Source organism: Numida meleagris, chromosome 1, assembly GCF_002078875.1.
Source record: "Numida meleagris isolate 19003 breed g44 Domestic line chromosome 1, NumMel1.0, whole genome shotgun sequence".
Classification (NCBI taxonomy): Eukaryota; Metazoa; Chordata; class Aves; order Galliformes; family Numididae; genus Numida; species Numida meleagris.
The window spans coordinates 90781346-90804424 of record NC_034409.1 but is presented as its reverse complement, the minus strand read 5'-3'; the positions used below and the strand labels follow the sequence as shown (position 1 = coordinate 90804424).

The following is a 23079-nucleotide window of genomic DNA, read 5'->3' as shown; positions in this document are numbered from 1 at the left end:
AGAGAGGAAGGGAGAGACAGAGAGAGGAAGGGAGAGACAGAGAGAGGAAGGGAGAGACAGAGAGAGGAAGGGAGAGACAGAGAGAGGAAGGGAGAAAACACAATGTATTTCAATAAGGAATGGTATAAGAAAGACCTAACACCTGAGGAAGCTGACCAGGGATCTACAGCAATTAGTAACTGATTTTACCCTCTCAGAGAAAGGCAAAATCTTCTGCAATATCACCATAACTGAAAAAAGTCATATAATGAACATAGGAAAAAAACATCTAAATCCAGTTATAATCCAGAGATCATATCTGATATTCCTTGAATGAGGATCATGTCCAATAGAAGATAAAAACTATCTATAAATGTCAAGAACTGAGGGAAAGCATTAAATGCCAGCAATCACAAAAGACTCCAGAACACCTTAAAGGGTTACATTTTATTAAAATTTCATTTAGACCTTATACAAATATATACAAAAAACACAGCTTCTAAAGAAGAAGGAAGGTTCAAAATTAAAGAAAAACCGATATGGAGGAAAATGTTTCCTGTTTGAGTGTGCCATTAAGTTAAATGAAAAATATATAGATAAATGTTATACATGCAGTTTGTGTGCATGCAACAATACCCAACATATATTTTGGTGACTGCCTGACAGACCTTACACTGAAAGACATCAGAACAAGCTGGAAACTTTTACACTAAGACTACACAAATTTCTCTTACAAGATCCTTGCAGTGATAGCTCACCCTGCAAGTAAGCAAAAAAAAAAAAAAGATTTTTACCCAGCCTTCCAAGACCCTTGATAAAAAAAAATAATAAATGTAATTTAAATTTTTTAAGTACATAAATAAAACAAAATTGCCAGGAATAAAAGAAATGAACCTGGTTACTTGCTTTGGTAGAAAGAAAAAAAATGACAAGCTGCATCAGTCACATTCCACAACTTCAACAAGATGGTCAAAAATACAAATGAAAAACTCAAGATTCGTATCATTCTTCCTTCCATTCAAATGCATACATTAAAACTAGAAATCTAGTAAATGTTCAGGTAGACAATTACACTCCACCAAGGCAAATATCTCTTTCAAAGCAATCAGCATGAAATAGAATTCTAGTTCTGTTGGCACAAGTGCTGAGATACAGTGGAGTTCACAGCTTCTCACCTCTAGATCTACGGAGAAAAGCAGATGGTGATTTATGGTTTAAAAATGAAACTGGGTCCCCTGCCATGACACATGCTAGCTGAGGAACACGGAGTAATGTGCTAAAAGATACACAGAATATAAGTTTCTGTATTAAAATGCCCTCAAAAGACAGGCAAGAAAGGATAGGCAATACAAAATATGCAAGAAAAGTGGAGACCTGCTCATGTCCAATTGCTATGTTGAGCAGCAAAAGATACTGCTATTCCAATTTGTGTGTTTCTTTCTTTGTAAAGAATTAAGACCTCACTATTCCACTGAATTATCATGGACTTATTGGATTGAGCAGTGCAGAAGGAAAAAGCCAAACAGTCATGAAAAGTATAGTGTTTTACCTGATACACTTATGCCAGTAACTCCATTTTGTTAAGCTTTATTTCTAACCCCTTGTATTTATTTACTCAAGAAATTGCTGGTTCTAAACAAGAAGACAAAGTACAAAGGCATATGAATACATTTTCAACAGCATGTAGCACAAGAGCTATTAACAAAATCTGATGCATTTAACAGTGAAAGCTACAATTAACTGCTACAATCTTTTAATATGGATAAAGCTGCAAAAAGCATCTGATTTCCCTTCAAAACAGAAATAAGTATCTTGAACACAGACAAGTCTCATTTGACTGAACATCACATACTCTTAACAGGCTCATGCCCCTAAAATCAACATTATTTTGAAAATTCAACACGTCAGGTAAAAGGCTTTGATGCTTAAATGAAGAAGTATTTATCAGTCTCTCTTGCTTACAATCAACAACCCACAGAACCTTTCTGGTGTTGTTCAAATTGACCTCCACACATACAAACAAGTGAGAATCAACATACTTCACTACCTGGCTATGGAAGTAGACATCCTGAAAACAAAATCAAAACACTGAATTGCCATTTTAGAACATGGGGTGGAGCAGGACATTTAACTTCTTACTTTACAGAGTAAAACAGCCAAACTAGCCAAAAACTACCTCAGAGAAAGACATTTTAGTGTTGACAGCATGTGGCAACTATCCTTATTGTGTTCCTAAAACATAACTGTTTGTTTTGTACATTTAATAAAAGCAACTTATTAATATTTACAAACAACAAGGTTCATATTTCTTCCTCGAGGAAATTACTTTAAGACATTTTCATGATTTCTTAGGAGAAAAAAAAAAAAATAAGATTCCATTTAGCATTTCAGTGAAATCAGATGGGAAGTCCTACCAAAGGACAAACTCTCCTTAATGCCCTTATTCTCCCTCCATTGTGTCACTGATGTCCCATGACAGCAACATTAATTTGACATGGATGAGTTATGATCTACTGTTTCTTGCACAACCCTCAGGAAGCCCAAGGCAGAGTTTTCTACTTTGGGCATTGGGGCCAGAACGACATGCATAAAACCAGTGATTTAGAAGGAGCAATTAAGCTACAGGTTGCTTTGCTGTAAGCAGTTAACCAGCTGTGCCTAATAAATTATTTGATTATACAACATCCTATGGTCTTGACATCGATTGTAACCATGCATAAAACTAACATTCAGGGATTTTGTATATTTGCTTGTGTGATTATGTTATTAATTCCTCCTGGCACTCATTAATGGACCCAAGAAATCCAGTACTGTTGGCTTTCCCAAGCTAATTGTCAGCATGCTCACAGAACCTCAAAAACACTGGCTAAAAAAATACAACATTCCTGAGAAGGAAATGGGAAGTGTTTTTTATTCCTTTTTGCAGAGAAAGGAAACAGACCTGTCCAAAGCCATTTGCACACACAGCAAAAATGGACAGGAGTGAAACTGAGTGTGTATATATCATATGTACATATACAATGGACATACAGGCATAAACATACACAAACATAAAAAAATAATTCAGTAGAGATATCAAAAAAATCCAAGAAACTCCTGAACTATAAGCCTAATGTATATATCTTGATGGGTGTAATACCATGGTAAGGTACATACACTCTTTCCATCACCTGCACTACTTAGCTCAGTGGATCTCTATCATCTCTGCATGCACTGCTTTGTGTTTGGAAGCTGTGGACATCACATTTCCTAGTCCTATACTGATCACATACTATGCTGCCTTCTTACAAAAGAAAGAAGTGTACACTGACAAGAAAGCCACATGACACTGTCTTTCACAAATATTGATTTACAAACACTGAAGTGAACTCACAGTCACTCACAATCAAGTCTAAACAGCTGCCCCCGCTCAACCATGTTCATTTCCTAACAAATGCTGGTATATGAGCTCTCTTTATGGACGGGAACTATAGAATCATAGAATGGCTTGGGTTGGAAGGGATCCCAAGGTCCATATTCTCATGTGGACACAAAGAACCACAGACAGCAATAAGTGGTCTCTATTTCAAAGGTACAGTCTTCCAGTGAGCACCCAGAAACTGTCAAGATTACTTTGATAATCACCACATACCACATGTAACAAAACACTGCATTGAGCACTTCACAAAAAAAATTCAGACAGCAATTCATAAACTATTAAATGAAAGATTATGAATAACAAATAGATGAATGTAAATTCATTTATCCATGGATAATACATGTATAAAAATGCAAATTTTTCAGGATAAATTATTCACAATGAATGAGTCAATCAGTCCTATTCCCTCACAGGACACTTTTTCCAGAAGCTATTTATAAGTGCAACAAAATTGGTGTACTTGTATTATCTATTTCTGTACAACAGGAAAGCACATGATAAACTTTTCTTTTTATTCCCCTTATTAAAGCACTCCATGAACATGAATTGCAACAATGAATACATGAAGCGGCTGTAATTGATACTGCAGTGAAAGCGAAATTACACAATGGTGGATTTGGCTAACATTAGATTTCAGTATTTCTGATCAGGCAGTTAATAAAAAAAGATCTAACTTATTAAATGATGTAGTTAGCAGACCTTTTGAACAAAACAATTTCAGAACTCCATCAGCATCACATAAAATACCTGGTTGTTCAAGGACTGTTCCTAAAAAACAATCAGTAATTCTCAGGAACAGTTACAATCAGAAACTGTTACTGCAAAAAAAGACAGATCATACACAAATCAGCACACAAAGCTTTTTGGCAAATATAGCCATATCAGAATCAAGGAGTAAACCTAATGATGCTGTTTTACAAGCTAACAGTTGGTAAGCTTGTCCCTTCCACCAGCTTGATAAAAGTTAAGAAAATAACATTTTTTTTTATATATAATTTAAAGGTTAAGCCAGACAAGCCCTCAGAATAGGGATCTAATCAGATTGAAAGGTTCAGCTCAAGAGAGTTGAAGTTGTAAGAAAGGAGAGGCAGCTCAACCGACATTGCTCCTGTTTCTAACAGCTGAGTCTCCCACACCGATAGAGGCACTTGCATATTCGTCCTGGTGACCTCATTTACCAAACACCTCAGTTAACATATAAAGGGATTATTCATGTGAATTCTCACTGAAGTTAGTATGTCCAAATGCCCTTCCTGGCTTTGCAGAGCCAAATCTTCATTTGCATATGGCGGAGTTTTCTTCCTCCCTTTCCCTAGAAATGGCACATTTTACCCTAACAGCATTAAAGGGTTAAGAAATAAATTGTTAGACCGTATTTTTACATCCGCTTAAACTAATCTAAAATAAAACCAATGTCTTTTTAAACAGTGAAAAAAAACATTGGTCTGGATTTTTTTTTTTTTTTAATACTGATAGACAGACAACAAAGAGAACATACATTCAAATAAAATGAAATGAGATTCAAAATCGCTTCCAGAGTTGGTGCTGAAAACAAAGCATGCACATGGGCCCACTAGGCAGCACTCTTGCAAGGCATAAACAGAGTCTGCAATAAACCGCTTAATGCTGTCGTGCTGGTCATAAAGTCCTGAAAAAATCCCACAAATATGCCATTTTTTATAACACTTCAGGGCCCAGTGCAATAGAAAATATATCTGGCTTTCTGGTAGTATATGTTTTGGGAGTAGATTCTGGTGAATTTGAGTTTTATATAGGCTTTTGTGATACGGGATCTGAACATATTTTTTGTTGGATTGGACCATTAGGTAGCTATAGCTATTCTCAAAGGACAGCATAAGTAACGAGCATTCGGAACCCCAGTGAAAATATAAATCATCAACAAAAAGAGCAGGATGAGAAATCCTTTATTTGACATTACCAGTATTCCTTACATACTTAAAAGAAACATTAATGTTTCTAAAATATTACTCGGCATTCTTTAATCCATATGAAGATAATCATAAATCTGCTAAATATGTTTGCTTCTTCTCATAGCCATCAAAAGATAGAATAATAAATATTTTATAGTACAGCAGAATCATCACAAGTAAAAAGAATTACTGCCTTAAGGCATGAAAAATATCATGAACTTAGATAAAAGAAATATTAAAAGTATTTCTACTTTATCTACTTTTCAAAAAATAATTATAAAAATGTTAAATTAATTGAACTGCACCTATTAAGGATGCACCCTTTCATCTCCTTAAGGCCTTCGTACAAAACCTCTGCTATCACACTTTAATAACTTATGTATCTGTTTCTCTACTTCATACTTCTTTATTTTAAATGAAATATCAGTGCTTCCCACCTTCTCCTTTCCTAATCAGTATGGTCACTGCCACCTTCATCTCCGTTGTTCAGGGTCGTCAGCTGAGCATCATCCCCAGATTCTCAGTTTCAGCTACATACAGATCTCACCGTTCACTCCTGCAGAACAGCCTTGCTAAGCCAGCCTTTCCTATCTAGTCACAAAGCTGAAGCTTTAGTCCAGATACTCATTATTGTGATGACAGATGAGTGCAACATCTTCATGTCTCTGATGAATCCAACCTGGCTCCTTCTAAATGCTTTGCAGGAGACAGTATTCTCAATTCATTGCTTTGGTTAAACCACCGTTTTCATTGCCTCCTTCAAAATAGTTCCTTTGTTCATTCACCACAGATGATGTCTCTATTCAGGGCCTTCCCTGGTCTGTGCCAATCTCCATACCACCTCACACACAGCCCACACTGACTCCTTCCTCCAGTTCTCATGAATGCTAGCTTTTTACAACCAGTTCTGAAGTTTGCTTCTGACAACCGTCATTTGTCTTCTTTGCTACTTATCACTGTTGGAAAGACATGCTGCTAAGAAGATCTTTCAAATGCCTTCTTAGGATCTTTTTGCCTTGACACCTAAGCACAGACAGTATGTGAGGCTTCTGGTTTCCTTGCACAAGCCAAACTGCTGATATTCACACATTATTTCTTATTATAAAGGGAGCGTGTGTTTTTATGTTTCATTCCTAAGCCAAAGCAGTTCTGTTCCAAGATAATGATGTAATGCAAATAATGAACAGCAATAACCTCAGACTGCATTTCCTAGGTTTGTAATGCATGATTTTAGAACTACTTGTAGTGTTTTAAACATTATGTACTTGAACAGATGGACATATGTTCTCATATCTGAGACTAATTAAATAAGTCTTGATGTATTAAATCTTTATGTATGGTTGGTTACAGCTAATTTAAATATAACAACTTCACTGAAATGCAGCATTTTTTCCTGAATAATGTACACTATATTTTATCTAAGATGCATATAAAAGTAAGAAGAGCATTACAAAAAAGGACTTTGATTTAGGACCAACATATTTGCGTTAAAGGCAGATTATTTGGAAACAAGTTACGGAGGCAGTATTCAATCAAAATGACTACACTCAGCCATAAACTTATGGGACCCTCAAACTACCCAGGGTAATAAGAAGTCCTGTATATTATTGCTGGGAATTCCTTCAAAGCCCAAATCATTTTTAGTTTGCAAAGCTCTCTAATTTATTTTCCATGGTTGGGAGGAATCTGCTGCTAAACTAAAAATACAGTTTTACCCCCCCAGTATCTCCATACATAAAGAGCAACAGAGCTTCAGGCTAGAATTAACATGAGATAGGCTATTATGACTGTAAGAACATTTAGCAGTCCCTGTTGGCTTCACACTTTGTAATAATAAATATCCTCTCCGTAGTCTCGCACTTCCCCCCCCTCTTAAACTTGACGCCTTGAGGAGTTTTTGAAGCTTATGATAAAATACTAACAGTATTTACCTATTTTGTTGATAGCCTGGGTTTCCATTTCTCCTAGGGCAAAGTCATTTAAAGATATAGTATTTGCAAATAAATGCTTTTAAAAGTATAACTCTTGATTTCAAGAATGCCCTACAGAAAAAGGATGCCCTACTGTACTTGATTATTGAAGCAAAACTAAATCTGCTAGCACAAAGTGATGTCACTAGTTTATAATGAAGTTTCTTCTTTCACCAAGGAAGAACCTTGCAATCAGATGTGAAGGTTAAAAAGGATGCACTCTGCAACTCAACAGTATCTTATTATCAGCAATCAAGGTAATAATTAAAATCAGATTTCTCTAAGGAGGGGCTAGACATCTAATGGGTTTTACAAAGTATTGAATGTTATGCACATGCTAAATGGTGCAAAGTACTTATGCTGTATTAAGATGATGCTGAAATTCAATAAAACTAAGGTATAATCTTGCATACATAAATATCTCTATATACTTTGATACACTGTGTTTTCATACAACACAAAACTTATTTGCCTGGTTACCTATATTAAGAATTCATTTTCTCAGCTCCTTGCTCTTTGCCCTAACCCCCAACAAAATTATCTACAAACCTATCCAGCAGTAAAAAGTTAAGATAAAGACAACATCCTTTAAATCGTCAGAGTTCCAGCTGCCCAAAAAGCCTTCAATCTCTACAGTAACATGTCATGTTGCAGATACTACAGTTTCTTGCTTTTTTAATTTCTCCAGAAGCCTGTTAAGCAAATTTAGTGAACTACCAGGCAAAATATTGACATCACAGAACCCCTCCTATAAACAGACAAATTCAGTCTCCACAGATGTCACACAGTCCTCACACGAACAAAATAATCAAAATTTGCTTCCGTACCTAAATGTGGCTATCTCCTCTATCCTGCACATCTTGTAAGGCAATGATGAATAGCAGTTCTTTGGAAACTGATCTATTTTAAACAGAGAAAATAAGAGCCAATACAGTTATTTGTGAGACGAACAATACAGTGTTTCACATACATGCCCATCTCAACTTACGTTGCAAAAAGATGGGAAACAAGACATTCAGTCGTATTTCAGATTCACTTTGTCAGAATTTTCTAGAATTTACAAAAAATATCTTCCTGGGAGGTGAAGTGAAAATGTTTTAAAATATAAACTATTTTAAATAGATAATCCACCGATCAATCTTGTAGGTCACCAACTTCACTCCCATCACAACCTGGCTTATTTTAACATTATTTTTACGTGAGCAAAATTCAGAAGCAATTTTATTTGTAGGCCATTAAATACTTTATTTTTTTAATGAAATCTACCTTTAAATTTAGTTTCGGTGTTTCTGAAACTTTCATACCTGTATATTTGCTAGATGCAAGTTCTCATCTCTTCCAGTGAATGAGGTACTTTTCAGTTCTGCTGAGTTTTGAAGAAAAATTATTGAAAAGTTGCATGATCTGTAAGATGGGAGTGAGATACACTGTATAAAACTTTTTTTCTTATCCTTGCATATGTAAAAGTTATTTAAATTTGAACAAAGCAAAGAAAGAATTTCAGAGCCATAATACCAGAGAGAACCTCCAGCATCTCACAAGTGCACCATTTCCACTACTCTCAATCCTCTTCATTCTCTCCTCTAGAACCTTCTTCATTTACTCCTACTGTTTCTGCCTTTTTAATTCTTTTTTCCAAATTTCCATGCAGGCTTTTTGTTCCACACACACCTTATACAACAGCCACTCATCCTCTCTTGCACCTTTCCAGATCACCTTCATCCTAGCAAATCACAGCCTGTTCTCGTTGAATGTCTTCCCATCACATCCCTGCTCTGGAGAGGATGCTATTTTCCATGCGTTACTAATGAGTGCAATTAGAGGTAACATCATGACACACACACAAACAGGCTTCAAGGGAGTCAAACACATAAATGCAACCATAACCTTCAGCCTATGCCATAGTTGATACTTGCTTGGGAAAAAAAATTCAAGTGTTTAGTTGAGGTGCAACTTAAATTTCTACAAGCTCTGCAGTTCTCTTCCTGACCTTTGCTTTTAGTCCCTTTCCCAACTCAAACTACCTTTGCATTTCAAATTATAATAAGGTGCATTAGCCTTTACAGCATGATCTCACAAACTCTTAGTTAGATGTGTAGCCGATGTGCCTGTTTTCATTGGAGCTTCTCCATGATAAAGCATGTGCAAGTCTCTGTGGGACTTGGCACACACTCAAAGACACTTCTCATTACAACCTTATTTTATGCTTTAAGCATTTCATATAACAATACATTTATACAGTTCTTTGATCGTTTATCTGTCAGGCTCCTCCAATTTTCAGCTTACTCACTTCATTCTTTACTACACGTGGCCCAATTTAATTATTTTTGTATCTGCAGATGAGAAACTAGACAGGCCCAGAATAGATCAAACAGAGTGCTGAATTTGGGTCATTATTCACAAAACATCCCAAGACAGCCTGCCTTAGATTGTCAGCTAAAGTTCACTTGTAAAGTTTCCCTCACACTAGAAATGGAGATAAAGAGGTCTAATAATTTTCATTAGACCAACTGATACAGTCAGAAAACTTCAAAGGTTTGAAGCATAACCTTGAGAGTTGCCTCAAGATTCACATTCACTTCCATTTTTTTTCCTCTAGGTGTGTCAGAAAAGTATTTTTCTGGATCAGCCTTTATATCAAAAGTATGAAAAAGGGATGACTTGCAAGGGTACCTACATATCATTCATTTTGTCTGAGCACCTGAACACATTCAGCTTTAAGTAAACTGAACCTAGTCACCTGGTTTAAATTAAAAGTATGGTCAAATATTTAAATGGATGGCAGAGTAGCTTATGTATGCACACACACAGAGTTATAATTTTTTGTACTTTCATTTGAATGTGCTCGATTTTGAGTTAATACAGAGTCACACCATCCTTCTGAACCCCTGCTCCACAGCAGGGATTCAGGTCTACAGCGACAATTGCTCCTTCCTTCACCACACTGCACTCGCTCACAAATGCACTGTGATTTAGCCCATCACATGGACTTCACCGCTGCAGAAGAGGGCACTTTGGCTCTCATAAATGCACATACATTACTTGTGTTGATCATAGCTGTAACAATAGAGTGGGCCAGGGCCAAGGGAGCCAGCTAGCATCAGCCATGTCTGGCATGGGGCAGCCCCTGGGCTCTTCCTACAGAGGCCACCCTCACCATCCAAACCTTGCCACCTACACCCAGTAAATACAGCAATAATGCATCTGAAGAAATTAAGTTTTTCACACCTGTAATATATCACAATCCCCAACCAACCAGAAAGTCTGCCCCCAGCCAGTTCTCTTCAATGTTTTCATCAATGACTAGAATACAGGATTCAAAGGTATATGAAGGAAGTACACAGATGGCAAAGGTAGGAGGAACTGTTGACTCCTTCAAGAGCAGAGAGGCCTTTCAGAGAGATGGTGACAAATCACAGGGCCGGGCAATCGCCACCCACATGGAGTTCAGCAAAAGCAAGCACATGGGGCAGAGTCTGGAGAGCAAAGGCATATAAGGAGTGGCTGAGGTCCCCTGGTTGGTTCAGCCCAGAGCAGAGGAGCTGAGGGGAGGCCTCATAGCGGCTTGCAGCTCCTCGCAAGGGGACCGGAGGGGCAGCGCTGAGCTCTGGTCTCTGGTGACAGCGACAGGGCCTGAGGGAATGGCATGGAGCTGTGTCAGGGGAGGGGCAGCTGGGGGTTAGGGAAAGGTTCTGCACCCGAGGGCGGTGGGCATGGCCCCACGTGCCGGAGTTCAGAGAGCGCTTGGACACTGCTCTCAGACATAGGGTTTGGATTATGGGTGGTAATGTGCAGCACTGGGATTTGGACTCAGTGATCCCTGTGGGTCCCTTCCAGCTCAGGATATTCTGTGATTCTATGATCTTTGTTTCCCTCATCACAAGAAAACATTCCGGAAGAAATACTGTGGAAAAAAATGGTCTTCTGATCTCATAGCTAATTAGCTTATTTGAAGAATAGCGTAAACTGCTCAGTCTTTTCTCTCAGAAAAGTGGGGAACTGAATCTCCATCACAAGCTCTCTCCTCCCCTTCATCTGTGCATTTTTAAAGCCAGAATTTCAGTTTTGCTGGCTAACTCATCTCTAATTGATCTGATGGAACAGATAGCAGTAGACACACAGAAATAAACCTGCAAAGTGCATATCATTTACCTTATAGAGAACTGTTAAAACTCATAGTATTTGATGTCATCACACATGACCTAGATTTTAGTGTAGCGGCAACTAGAATGAAAACTAGCAACCTGGAATTAATTTTCCAGAAATACAGATTTTAAATAGCACCGCCATAAAACCTACGTAAATCTTCACACTGTTGCTATGCTATTCCAAGAGACTGTTTTTCTATGCGAGGTTATAAAAGCAGGGCTGATCAGGGAACAGCCACCATAAACACAAAGACAACCTGGGAAGGCAGTATGTCTAGATGTCAAAATATATTTCTATGTTACAATTGCTTGTTTTTCCTTACAAAATGCATTTTAAAGAAATCTTAAAGACACTATTAAATATTCATGTACATTCTTCAACTATAATGTTTTTTTTCTAATTAGTTGGTGTAGACATTGGTTAACAACAGCTACGCTGTGAACACCTCATTAAAAATAGAGGGTGGTAATTAGACACTGAAAACCAGAAGCATTATTGCTTTTTATACTCTTCCCTCTTGTGCCCCACAGCAACTACGAAGGGGCAGCAGAGGCGCGCTGCCCGCACACGCGAAGCACACAGGGCTCGGGCTGGAGAGAGCACCACTCGCTCCAAATTGCCACCGCCACCACTAGCAGGCAAGGGGAGGCGGAGAAGCGCCGCGGCCCGGCCCTGGCCCGCCCCTTGCCTTGGGGAGGAGGAGCCGGGCGCTGTGTGCGGCCCGGCCGCTTCCTGGTCACCTGAGGAGGAGGAAGGAGCCCGGTGAGGCTCAGGGGACTCCCGCGGGCTCGGGACCGGCAGCCAGCATGGCTTCGCTCTTTAAGAAGAAGACTGTGGACGGTGAGCGCGGCCGACAGCGCCCGGGGGAGGGTGGTGGCGGTGCCCGCGGGGCGGCCTGGGCCCGCCGTCCCGGAAACTCGGGGGGACTCATTGGGCGGCACCTGGGGGCGGCGGCGGCGAGAGACCCCGTGCCCCGCGGAGCGGCTGGGCTGGGGGCGGCGGTGGGAGGCGGGCCCCGGCGATCCCCTTCTGTGGGTGCCAGGGTAGAGAGAACAAACGCCCTTCGTTGTCAGCGAGGGAACAAAACGAGCTGTGGGGAGCTGGTGGAGCCGGAATAAACAGAGAGACGAGTCGTGCCGGTCCGGGGAAAGAGAGGAGGGAAGCTGAGCAGAAGGTTGCGGTCACTGAGCTCGCTGCTGCATTTGTGCTGTGCGGGCCTTCCGATGAGTTGGTCTCGTCATTTCCACAGCCAGTCTGTGGGCAGAGCGTTCAAAGAGGCGCAGCAGTGACCTTCTCGAGAGTAAAGCCAAGAAAGATTGCTTACCTCATAGGGAAGTCCAGTGCACAGCTGTCAGCCCTCACAGTAAGTGTTGCCTCATGCAGCCAACACCTGTGGCAGGGGCATGTTGGGTGTGGGCAGAAGCCCTCTGGCTGGCTGGCTGTATGGCCTGGAGGATGCTTTAGCGGGGAGCTGGACTTGATGATCCCCAGAGGTCCCTCTCAACCACTATAGTTCTGTGATGCTCCTTGTCGGACCATGTGGGTCTTCATTTGAAAGCTGCGTGCCAAAAGTGATGCTGTGTGCCAGCCAATTGTACTTCACCCAGGAAGAATACGTAGCTGCCGCTTGTTCCTTCCCATTTCTGGTGCACAGTCTGTGGGGAGGAAGGAGGAGATGACGCTACACTCCCGTGACAGCACCAGGTCAGGCCCTGCTGGGCGTCTCTGGTCCAGCCGGTTTGCAGGAACAGAGGTGTGCCCTCCTTCGCCACAGAGGTGTGTGAAGGTGGGTGTCACCTGGGATGGCCATCAGCGAAAGGAACAAAGCTAGGAACTTGGTTCTTACTTCGCTGGGTAGCCGATGCAAGTTCTCTTCTTGTCTCTCATTTGCAGAAACAAATGGAAGGGCTTGTAATTGCAGGCAACCATTGTTTTTTAGTGTGTTGCTATCTTTAGTTTAAGCCATGCTGTGAGATCAGAGAGGAAAAAAACAAGCATTGTGCTAGCCAATATTGTCTCATGACAATTTTATTTCTTATTGTCCTGAAGTTCCTACTTCTTAAATTCCTTTAGAACAGAAAATTTGAGTTACTTTAGTTAGAGAAGATTGCCTTGTCTGTAGCTATTAAACCTTTTCTTTCATTTTCACACATGCAGCTGTCCAAGTAATATACGTTCATCTGCCTTTAGAATTACTTGCCTGTAGCGTTGTATTTGCAATAATTCTCACTGCTGCTTTGCTTGTGTGTAGATCGTAGTGTTATGTTCTGTATCATTTCTCAGCTCTTCATTAATGTCCATTGTAAACTCCATTTCCTGAAGATGATCTTTATGTAGCTCTGGGATTAGTGGTAGCACTGTAAAAGGAAGTCTCTTTTCACAGAGCTTGCTTACAATATGTGTTTATTTGGTTGAAAACATTTGGTGGGAGTGGGTAATGTGTATGCACATGCTGATGAAGATTTCTGTTTTTTGTTTTTTTTTATTAGAACCTATCCTGGTTGAAGTTATTTCAGCTGTGGATGTTTTACAATATTTCTTAATGTGAGAAAACAGAATCTGAATGCTTGTTTTTTTTTTTTTTTTTGATGCAAGCCTTAAAAAAATCGAAAGGGTGGCTGTGTATCAGCAATTGATCCTTTATGCCTTTATTTCTGCTTGTAACTGTCAATTTGCACTGATTTTTCACATTCCTAATTTTTTTTAAGTACAAAAGCAGAACCCCATTATGGCATTCCTTCTGTGGATTAGACACAAAATTTAAATGACAGCATGTTCCTTTTAAACTTCCTTGCAAATTTTATCTAGTACTAGATATATGCATTAAGAGTAGATGAATCTCTTCAAAAAGCACGAGTTTGTTTCCTTTATAAAGGTCAGAGGATGCTGAGTCAGATGCAGGCCTCCTACCTTTGCCCAGGTGAATCACACCTATGTACCTGCTGTAAATTCTAACAAAAGGTAATTGTAACTGGCATGACTGATGCCCATATTGTAAGAAATTCTTGCTTTTAATGAGGGCATATTACCAATAAGAAAGCAGAATGGACAGAACATCTGTGGAGGATGTTACATTTCATGTGATAGTGTTCAAGCATCTGCTTACTATGTCAGTTGTCAGAAAACTATAGCATAAAGTCTTCCACTTCTGTACTGAAATACTCTTAGACACCTACTAACTGAAAAAGTGTGAGAATTCTTACTTCTTGGTCTGACTTGAAGTTGACTTGTAGAGATGCAATGTATTTACGGAGAAAAGTAATCATCTCTGTTAAACCAGAATAAGGACAGAAGAAAAAGCAGGACCCTGGACTGGCATCTGGAAGCATCTTCTCTGCTTTCGTGGACCTGAGAACCCTTTAACTTCTCTGGGATCTTCCATATTAGGTTTCTTCAGCTGACCTCCCTATTGCAGTTAGGTCTGACTTGTTGACAAAGTCTGAACTTGCAGGGAACGCGTTAATTCTGAGTTACAGCTGAAACTTGCAGAAAAGTGTCTGTACCTAATCCTTACTGGGTGGTTAAGGATCTTGCTATGGTGCAAAGGTTATGCTACATTATGTGGCCTATACTATTGAAACATAATCACACTGTGTACGTAAAATTGTATTTTGCCTATATTTCGTGTATTTGGGGTGCCGACGATTCTTCTGATAGCTGACTGTTCATTTTGACTGAAAAGCTGTCCAACACACAGCAGAGCGCTCGGCAGACAAGATGTTTATATACTACCAAAAAGTTTTCCTAGCTGTAAATATTTTCTTTCCAGATATAATAAAGGAGCAAAACCGAGAGTTAAGAGGTACGCAGAGGACTATAACCAGAGACAGAGCAGCACTTGAAAAACAGGAAAAACAGCTGGTAAGTAGAGCAGAGAATTTCATTTTAAAAACAAACAGCTGCCTAACATAACAACTTGAATAGTAGTACTCAATGAATAACAGTTGAACACTGAAAAAACGGGCTTTTCCTTTTTGACTTTTCAGTTATTTAAAATTTTGTTGGAAAACAATTTAAAAGTGATTCTGATGCTCAATCTTTAACATGGGTAAAGAAAGAAACAATATATTTGGATTTAATTACTACATTCACATTTTTTTCCTCCATTCTTAGCATTCTCTATCCTTCAGAATGTGACTTTTTTTTTTTTCCTACTAGGCTTTCAAATCAATGGTCTAGTAATGGAAAGACTAAAAGGTGTTTGTGCTGACGTATTTTTTATGATTTTCCAGTGGGAGAAAAACTGTAAATATCATGAATACCCCTATAGCATTATTCTTTTCGTTCAGCTAGAAATTTCATGTTTTATGAAATTAGCTAATGTTAAAAATGTTTGCCTAAATTAAAATTTCTTTAAAACTTCATATGTGGGAGCTATCAAGTATTCAATGAATGGATGCTGCAGCTGTGTGGCAGCATAATTGGATAAGTGGATGTGACAGATGGTGTGGTTTGATGCATGAAGACATGCTCCGACTGGGAAAAGCTGTGTAAATCCAGGCACTATTTCAGTAGCTACTGAGGTGGTGTTTCATGACAGCAGGTCATGAGAGCTGAAATGAGGTCACAGATTGTTTCTTGAAGCCTTACAACAGGTAGGTTGTAACAGGTTACTCATAGATAAGGCTTTTTTTCAGTAGGAAATACTCTGACTCTGGAAATACCTTAATTTTCTTGATTATTTGTGACATTAAATTCTATCAGAAATTTTTGGATATCTGAGGGAAAAAAAAGAAGCGAATTAAGTCTTCAAAAAAAGTTAGACTATGCTGTTCTTTGAAACACACTACTTTTTAAGAGTCAGATCAGGTGAGAAAGGACCAAGGATTTGTCAGTCAATCTCAGAACATTTTATTATGTTCTTTCCTCTGAAAACATATTTCTCCTTTATTATAAGATACTACTCTGAGTACTTGATACTATGCAGACAGTTCTATTTCAGTTCAGAACCCAATATGACTATATTAATTATTTTTTCAGAAGAACAGAACTGAGTTGGATAAGCTAGCCCCAAACCACTGAAAAAAGCCACTATTGTATTGCGGCTTGCTATCCAAATTCTGCTTAGTTAAGAATAAAATTATATATATATATGATCTGATTTTGCATCTGGATTATTTGTAGTGATGTAGCAGTGGTTGATTTATCTTCCAAAAAGTAAGGTTATAAATGCTACTTAGGTAGTGATCTCAGTGAGAACATCTTTATTTGCAGATATTTGCTATTAAAGAAATCGGTCTAAACTAATCTCTTCAATGATTTGCAGTATTTGAGGTATGAAAAAAAAGGAAATTCTGGGCCTGCTATGGAATTTTGTTTTTGTGGTCTCTGTGAGCTACTTAAGAAGAGGACATCTATGCACCTATTTCTGGCATCTAATATTTGAACAGTCTTATGTTCCTTCCTTGCTGACCTGTATTTTGAGTTGAAAATAACATTTATAACACAGGCCTTCAGAAATTACAGGCTTTCAGGGAAGTCCTTGTGCTAGTACCATCTCTGTAGTAAACTTAACCATGGTCTGTCCTAGTTGTAAAGCTAATGCAGTAAGTCCCTTTATATTTGCCTTTAAACATGACTGTTCTGCATATTGTAGAGACCAGTGTTTACTTTTTCAGAGCAACATATCTTTTTATTAATGCATTTTTCTGGACTAGTAGCGTACATAAAGTGAAGCGTTTGTGTTCCTATAGAAGGTATATTCTTATGGAGAATTACAGTGCTGGTCTTAAAGCTGCTTTTTAATGGTAAAAATCAAAATGCACAACTGGCCTCATAAGAAGAACTAAGTTATTATGGCAAGCTCTCCTTAAAAAGGCTGAAAAGGAAAGTTGGTTGGAAAGTCTGTATTAACAAAAACACAATTCAAATGACGTATTTTGAAAGAATTATTTGTGCCAAACTTTTCCCTGGTACTTCTAGACCTGCAGTTTTCCTGAGCTGATAAATAGGTTTGTTTCTTATTAGCCAGTAGTGTCCATGTTAACGTCTAAGCATATGTCGTTGTAGACAAATGATAATGCTTTTATTATGTGGTAAGTTCAGGTAAGTGGTGTGGGCAAACAGAGCCTTTTTTTCCTATCTTTATTTACTTATTCCCCAAAAAGTTTATGAGATTATCTCTGAGCTGAAAAACTAGCAGAGCCTATGGCCTCACTGTTAATTCCATGGGCAATGCAGCTTGAGTGTTAGTGAATGCAAGAAATCGAAAAAGATTAGAGTCATGGCACTAATGATTGGCTGGCTATAATTATTTCTTCACTTTTTTTTTTTAAAGTGTTACTCCATACCCAGATATAGAATGGAATGTTCACATAGAAATTAATGTGACGTTATGTAAGAGTTGAAGTGAAGCCATCTGGGGAATTGTGCTACCATAGTACATAATTCAGCTTGAGTTTTAAATACAAAGCAGGACAGCTTTGTATATATTCTATGAAATAACCTTGCATAACCTCAGTAGAAGATCAGTTAACTGTTGATATAACTTAAAATATCCTGGAAAAAAAAAAGCTAAGAGAATAGTTAACACTAATAAAATTCCTGAAGTTAGGACTTTATTGTATTGTTTGAATGATATTTTTTTTTAATAGGAATTGGAGATCAAGAAAATGGCTAAGACTGGTAATAAGGAAGCCTGCAAAGTGCTAGCAAAACAGCTTGTACAACTGCGGAAACAGAAAAACCGAACATATGCTGTTAGCTCCAAAGTCACTTCTATGTCAACTCAAACAAAGGTCATGAACTCTCAGATGAAGATGGCTGGAGCTATGTCAACTACGGCAAAAGTAAGGTGTTACAAGCATATGCTGCATTTTAATGTGAACGTGGTGTTATTCTGCATACAGTAATTAAAGGAGTAAAGTGTATTGCTTACTACCATGAACAGTACTGAGGATACAGTAGGGAAATGTAATTTGATTTGTATTATGAGGAGTTTTTTGTCCAATTAGTCCTGCCAGTTAGAGCCTAACTAGGAATATCTACTTGGGCTAGACATCTGTCAAATGTTTGTATGATAAAAATCAACTTTAAGACCAGTGGAAGAGCTCTTCTAGTAGGCAAAAATAAACCACCACCATCACAAATGCAGCAGGCAACCATGCCGTTACAGTTTCTTGCTTGTATGTCATGTCACAAGCAGTTTTTACTGGGGAAGAAGTGGGGAGTGCTTCATCTGGAAATCAAGGCAGTGTGTCACAGTAGCTTTATAGCTCGTCTGAGGTAGGTTATTACTTGAGATCATAAGGAAATTTAATCTGGGATTCCCTGTCATTCTCACTCTCCATGCTCTAAGGAACCAGTATTGCATTAAGTTTTCTCACAAATCCTAGGTCATAACTGAGATGTTTCAGAGTCTTTTATCTTAATTATGAACTTTTTCCCATTTCCTTGAACTGATAAATTAAGGAACTTGCTTTTGGCAAACAGGATTGTTCAGCTTGAGGTATAGGAAACAGAAGTAGCACACATAATAGCAGACAAATAGTACTTCTGTGACAATCTGAGATAAATCCAGTTATGTGCCAGTTAAACCTGTGGTGCAACTTAATGCAGAAAGTAATTATTGCTGTCAAAAATTATTCAGAAGAGTGTCTTGGCAGATATGAACCTATCCAGTGATAAAGTTGTAGCTCTGCAGCAAACTTTTATCTGTACTTGAAACAAGAGTTCACTATAAGCTAATGTATACTTCCTGAGCACTTACATATTTGCTTTTCAGATAAAAATCATTTTTCCATGAAATTATATCATAAGGAAATGTTTGCAATTTAGTGTCTGTCCTCTAGTGGTGGTTGAAATAAATGTTCTTTAACCAAATAAAAAACCTGCAGCCGTTTACCTCTAAAATGTATAGCCAGCAAGTAAGGAATTCTTTTCCCCTTCTTTTCATTAAGATCAGGCAGATTTTTCCAAATATGAAGCCAGCAGAATAGGTGTGGTGCAAGAAAGACACACGTTTAAAAGCTCATCTATTAGGTTAGTAAGTAGCAGTATTTCTTACTAGGTGCAAACTGTGCTATTGATCTGTGTATCTGCAGTTCTCCTGGCATGTAAAAAGACCAAAAAAAGTGAAATTTTGACTAAATGGTTTGTTTTATTTCATTAGAGCAGTTTCATTCCTTCTTAATGCATATACTGGTCTTATTAATGTCTCACTGTATGATAAAGGTGATTTTTTCCCCCCATATTATTAGACAATGCAAGCAGTTAATAAGAAAATGGATCCACAAAAGACACTTCAAACTATGCAGAATTTCCAGAAGGAAAATATGAAGATGGAAATGACTGAAGAAATGAGTAAGTTCTGCATTTCAGGGAAGATAGCTAGCTGCATCCCATAGTTCTCTTGAAGGGTTAAAACCAGTATAGAAGTACAGATGTTTGAGGTTTTATTTCTCCAAACAAAGAGATTGATAGCAAGTGAAGAGCAAACAAAACAATGAATGTCTGAGCAGAGAGGCTGCCTTAGGCTTTTTAGTAGCACTAGATACATAAATCCATTCCTTCCTATCTTCATGCAAAACATTCATCGTACTTCTAGAAAGAACATCCTGGCAGGGGAAGAGGGTTGGAGACCACTACAAAACTTTGTTGGTGTAACTAACAGGAGATCAGGGAAAAAATGCTTTTTCCGTTGCTGGTCATTCTGTGTGTGGCTTTTGTTCTGGACTGTTAACAATTGGAGTTTAGCTGAGAAATGATTGACCATAGCTTTATGTACATGTTAATATAGGATGTTTTTGTCTCCTTCTTGATTTTAAACTGCAAACTTCTTTTTGGAGGGTGATAAAGGGAGTTTCTTGTTTCTGATTGTTTCTGTCCATTACCAAACTAGACTACAGAACTTCCCAGTGTTGCTAGCACATCTTCCTTTCCATTCTAATCCTTGTCACTGTATTGGCCCTAGTACGTAGCATGAACTCAAAACAGTATTTTTGAGCAGGATATCAATGCCTCACTTGCCCAGAATTGTATTAGTGTAATTCAGAAGTTAGGTAGCAATTCTGCAACTTATTGGGAAGAGGAAAGGGATTTTTAGGGAACTGTAGATTGTGTTTTTGAAAAAAATGTTAAAACCAAGTGGAGCAGAAATAGAACAACTGAGCTATTTTATTTAAATCAAATACGTTTACAAAAGCAGTCATGCTGTATTGCGTTATCCCTCCAGTTGTATTTGCAGGCTTTGCAAGGCAGAAGTAAGAAAACCTCTCTAATATACTGTTGCTTTTTCCTGGTGTCTTATTGAGTGACATTTTAGAAGGGTACAAAAATGGCAGTAGATTATTTCTGTAGTCTCTTTGCAAAATGTAATGTGTTTTGTGTTTTTTTTTCTTCTTCTAAGTTAACGATACTTTAGATGATATTTTTGATGCTTCTGATGAAGAGGAAGAAAGCCAGGATATTGTTAACCAAGTGCTTGATGAGATAGGAATTGAAATCTCTGGAAAGGTATGGATATTTTGAATTAGTTCACATATTTCTTCCCCTTTGTTCATTTTCCCCCTGCCCCCTCCCCCTCTCCCAGTAGTTTTTTCTACCTTCCTTTATTTTAAAGTCCTGTTCTAGTAGTGAAGTTCTCATAAAATGTATTCATTTGATTAAAGAAAATTTCTGTCTCTTCCTAGATGGCCAAAGCTCCATCTGCTGCCAGAGGTTTACCATCTGCATCAACATCAAAAGCTGCTACCATATCAGATGAAGAGATTGAACGGCAGCTCAAAGCTTTGGGAGTTGATTAGCTTGATGGCAATAGTCTGCCTTCTAATTATTCAGCTGCAGACGAATGTAAAAAGTGCAAATACTTTTTCAATGCAACTGATGCCTGGGAAGACTCTGAAGCTGCAGAAATGACATCTCAAGCTGGTACTCCGGAGGCAGAAGAGAACACTTTGAATTAATTGATAGGGAGAAGCACACTTGCTGTGTCCATTGCATGCCATCATCTTGAGCAGTGGACTGAATAGGGATGTAGCTCTAGTGATAAATTTATACACAGTCTGAATCTATTCTCTGAATTCAAAGTTTTCTTCTCAGTTCCTTTTCTGTCCTTAGAACTGGCAGTTCTGTGGCTGGCAGTGTTATCTCCTAGGATAGCACCTATATAATGTATATCATTTTTATAAATCTATCGCTATAGAAGAATTATTAGTCTGTCATCTTGGCAGAAATGAAACTTCACCTTTTCTCTTAGCTGGAACTATTTTGTTTTGATGAGAAATACTTGGAAGTCCAGCAAATTTAGGCAGAAAGAAAAAGCAGTTTATGCATTTCTTTCAAGTTTCTGCAGTAACTTTGAGTTGACTAAATAGTTGATTATTCTTTTTATCAAAGGAGAAGGATACAGTTGTTGTGCAGTTAATTCTACTGGAAAAGGATTTAGATGTTAGTGAACTTCATTGCATGAAAGGCACTGATTGAACTCTATTGTACTGTAACCTAACAGTATTCCTGTGCCTTTATGTATATAAATCTAGTACTCTTGTGATTTTTTTTTTTTCCAGAATGAATCTTTGAAAGGAGAGTAAACTATAATAGTTTCCACAAAACACTATGGCAGGAGCTCTGATGAGACTCAGTGATGTTCAGATATGCACTTGTTCAGAAATGTTACTTGTGCACGTGCAAAAAGGACATTTGCCTGAAACTTTTGTATATATTTTACAGTATTTCGTAATGGGAGGTAACTGTGCATAGTTGAGTTTACTAAGATACAATCAAGCACATTGATAAACTAAATCTAAATCTTAGCTATGAGAACAATTTTTGATGATACATGATAATTACTTGTCAAAACACTATAATAAAAGCATTCTGTTTCCATGAAGGTTTTTTTTTCCTATGGTCTCGTAGCTGCATCAGCGTGATTCAGGCTTTAGGTGGAATACATTTGACTAATGAAATAAAAACCTTGACATTTTTAGTAGATGACTAAGTCTGAGAATGCAGTTCTCAGTTGCAACTGCCCAGATAGCATAAAGTTCCTCAGCCCTTACTCTGCTGTAGATTATTTGCCTGGTTGTGCTGATACAGTGGGGGCTGTTCAGTGAACAGAAGCAACAAAAGCACTGTTGTTACAAAGAAGAAAGTAAAATACCTCTTAAGATTGAAAACAGAATAGTTTTGCGGTACACGTTTCTTAAAAGCACTTTGCTCCTAGAGAAAGTGTAGAAGGAAACCTTAACTTCTGTGAATCTGCTGTTGCCATACCATCTGCTTTAGGGTTGAAGTCAGCAGAGAAAAAAAAAATCATTAGTGAACCTTTGTATGTTTTTTGACATGGATGTTGATATCAGCCGGAGAAAGTGGGGGACATGCTATTAATCTGTGAGGCAGTAGGTATGAACATTTAAGTTTATATACTGCATCTCTCTCTGATACAAAATGATTTTTTTTTAAATAAGTTATTTTGTAAAAATCTAATAAAAGGTTTTTTTATTTCACAATGATTCTGTCCTTTAGAAGTTAGTCCTGAACATCCTTTTCTTGGTGGGCTTTCTTTGCATCGTTAGATCTGTTGTATTGCTGCTTCTGTTGTATTTCAGTATCTATAAGATTTCTGATACCGCTCCTACCTTTGGTTTTGTGGAGCTCTTTGGGCTCTACAGCTACACAAGCAAAACCATTGACA

General features: G+C 38.2%; 1 protein-coding gene and 1 long non-coding RNA gene across 3 annotated transcripts in view; one reads left to right on the top strand and one right to left on the bottom strand.

Annotated features, from left to right (window-relative positions):
• LOC110401573 overlaps positions 1-15210 on the bottom strand; it is a 58116-nt gene extending 42906 nt beyond the window's left edge. Inside the window, exons 1-3 of one of the 2 annotated variants that reach the window (XR_002440436.1) lie at positions 12772-15210; positions 8603-8702; positions 8126-8198 (exon numbers count right to left, since the gene is read on the bottom strand). This is a non-coding gene — a long non-coding RNA (uncharacterized LOC110401573). The remainder of the gene's footprint in view (positions 1-8125; positions 8199-8602; positions 8703-12771) is intronic. The other variant, XR_002440440.1, reaches the window with a different exon arrangement.
• On the top strand, positions 12130-22909 carry CHMP2B (charged multivesicular body protein 2B). The gene is made up of 6 exons (XM_021402821.1): positions 12130-12287; positions 15217-15308; positions 18041-18235; positions 19646-19748; positions 20794-20900; positions 21077-22909. The coding sequence occupies exons 1-6, from the start codon at positions 12254-12256 to the stop codon at positions 21188-21190; spliced, it is 645 nt and encodes a 214-aa protein (XP_021258496.1). The 5' UTR covers positions 12130-12253; the 3' UTR covers positions 21191-22909.

Coding starts and splice junctions, on each gene's coding strand:
- CHMP2B (XM_021402821.1), top strand. CDS start 12,254: ATGGCTTCGCTCTTTAAGAAGAAGACTGTGGACG. Junction 12,288..15,216: donor TAAGAAGAAGACTGTGGACG/GTGAGCGCGGCC, acceptor TTTTCTTTCCAG/ATATAATAAAGGAGCAAAAC. Junction 15,309..18,040: donor AAAAACAGGAAAAACAGCTG/GTAAGTAGAGCA, acceptor TTTTTTTAATAG/GAATTGGAGATCAAGAAAAT.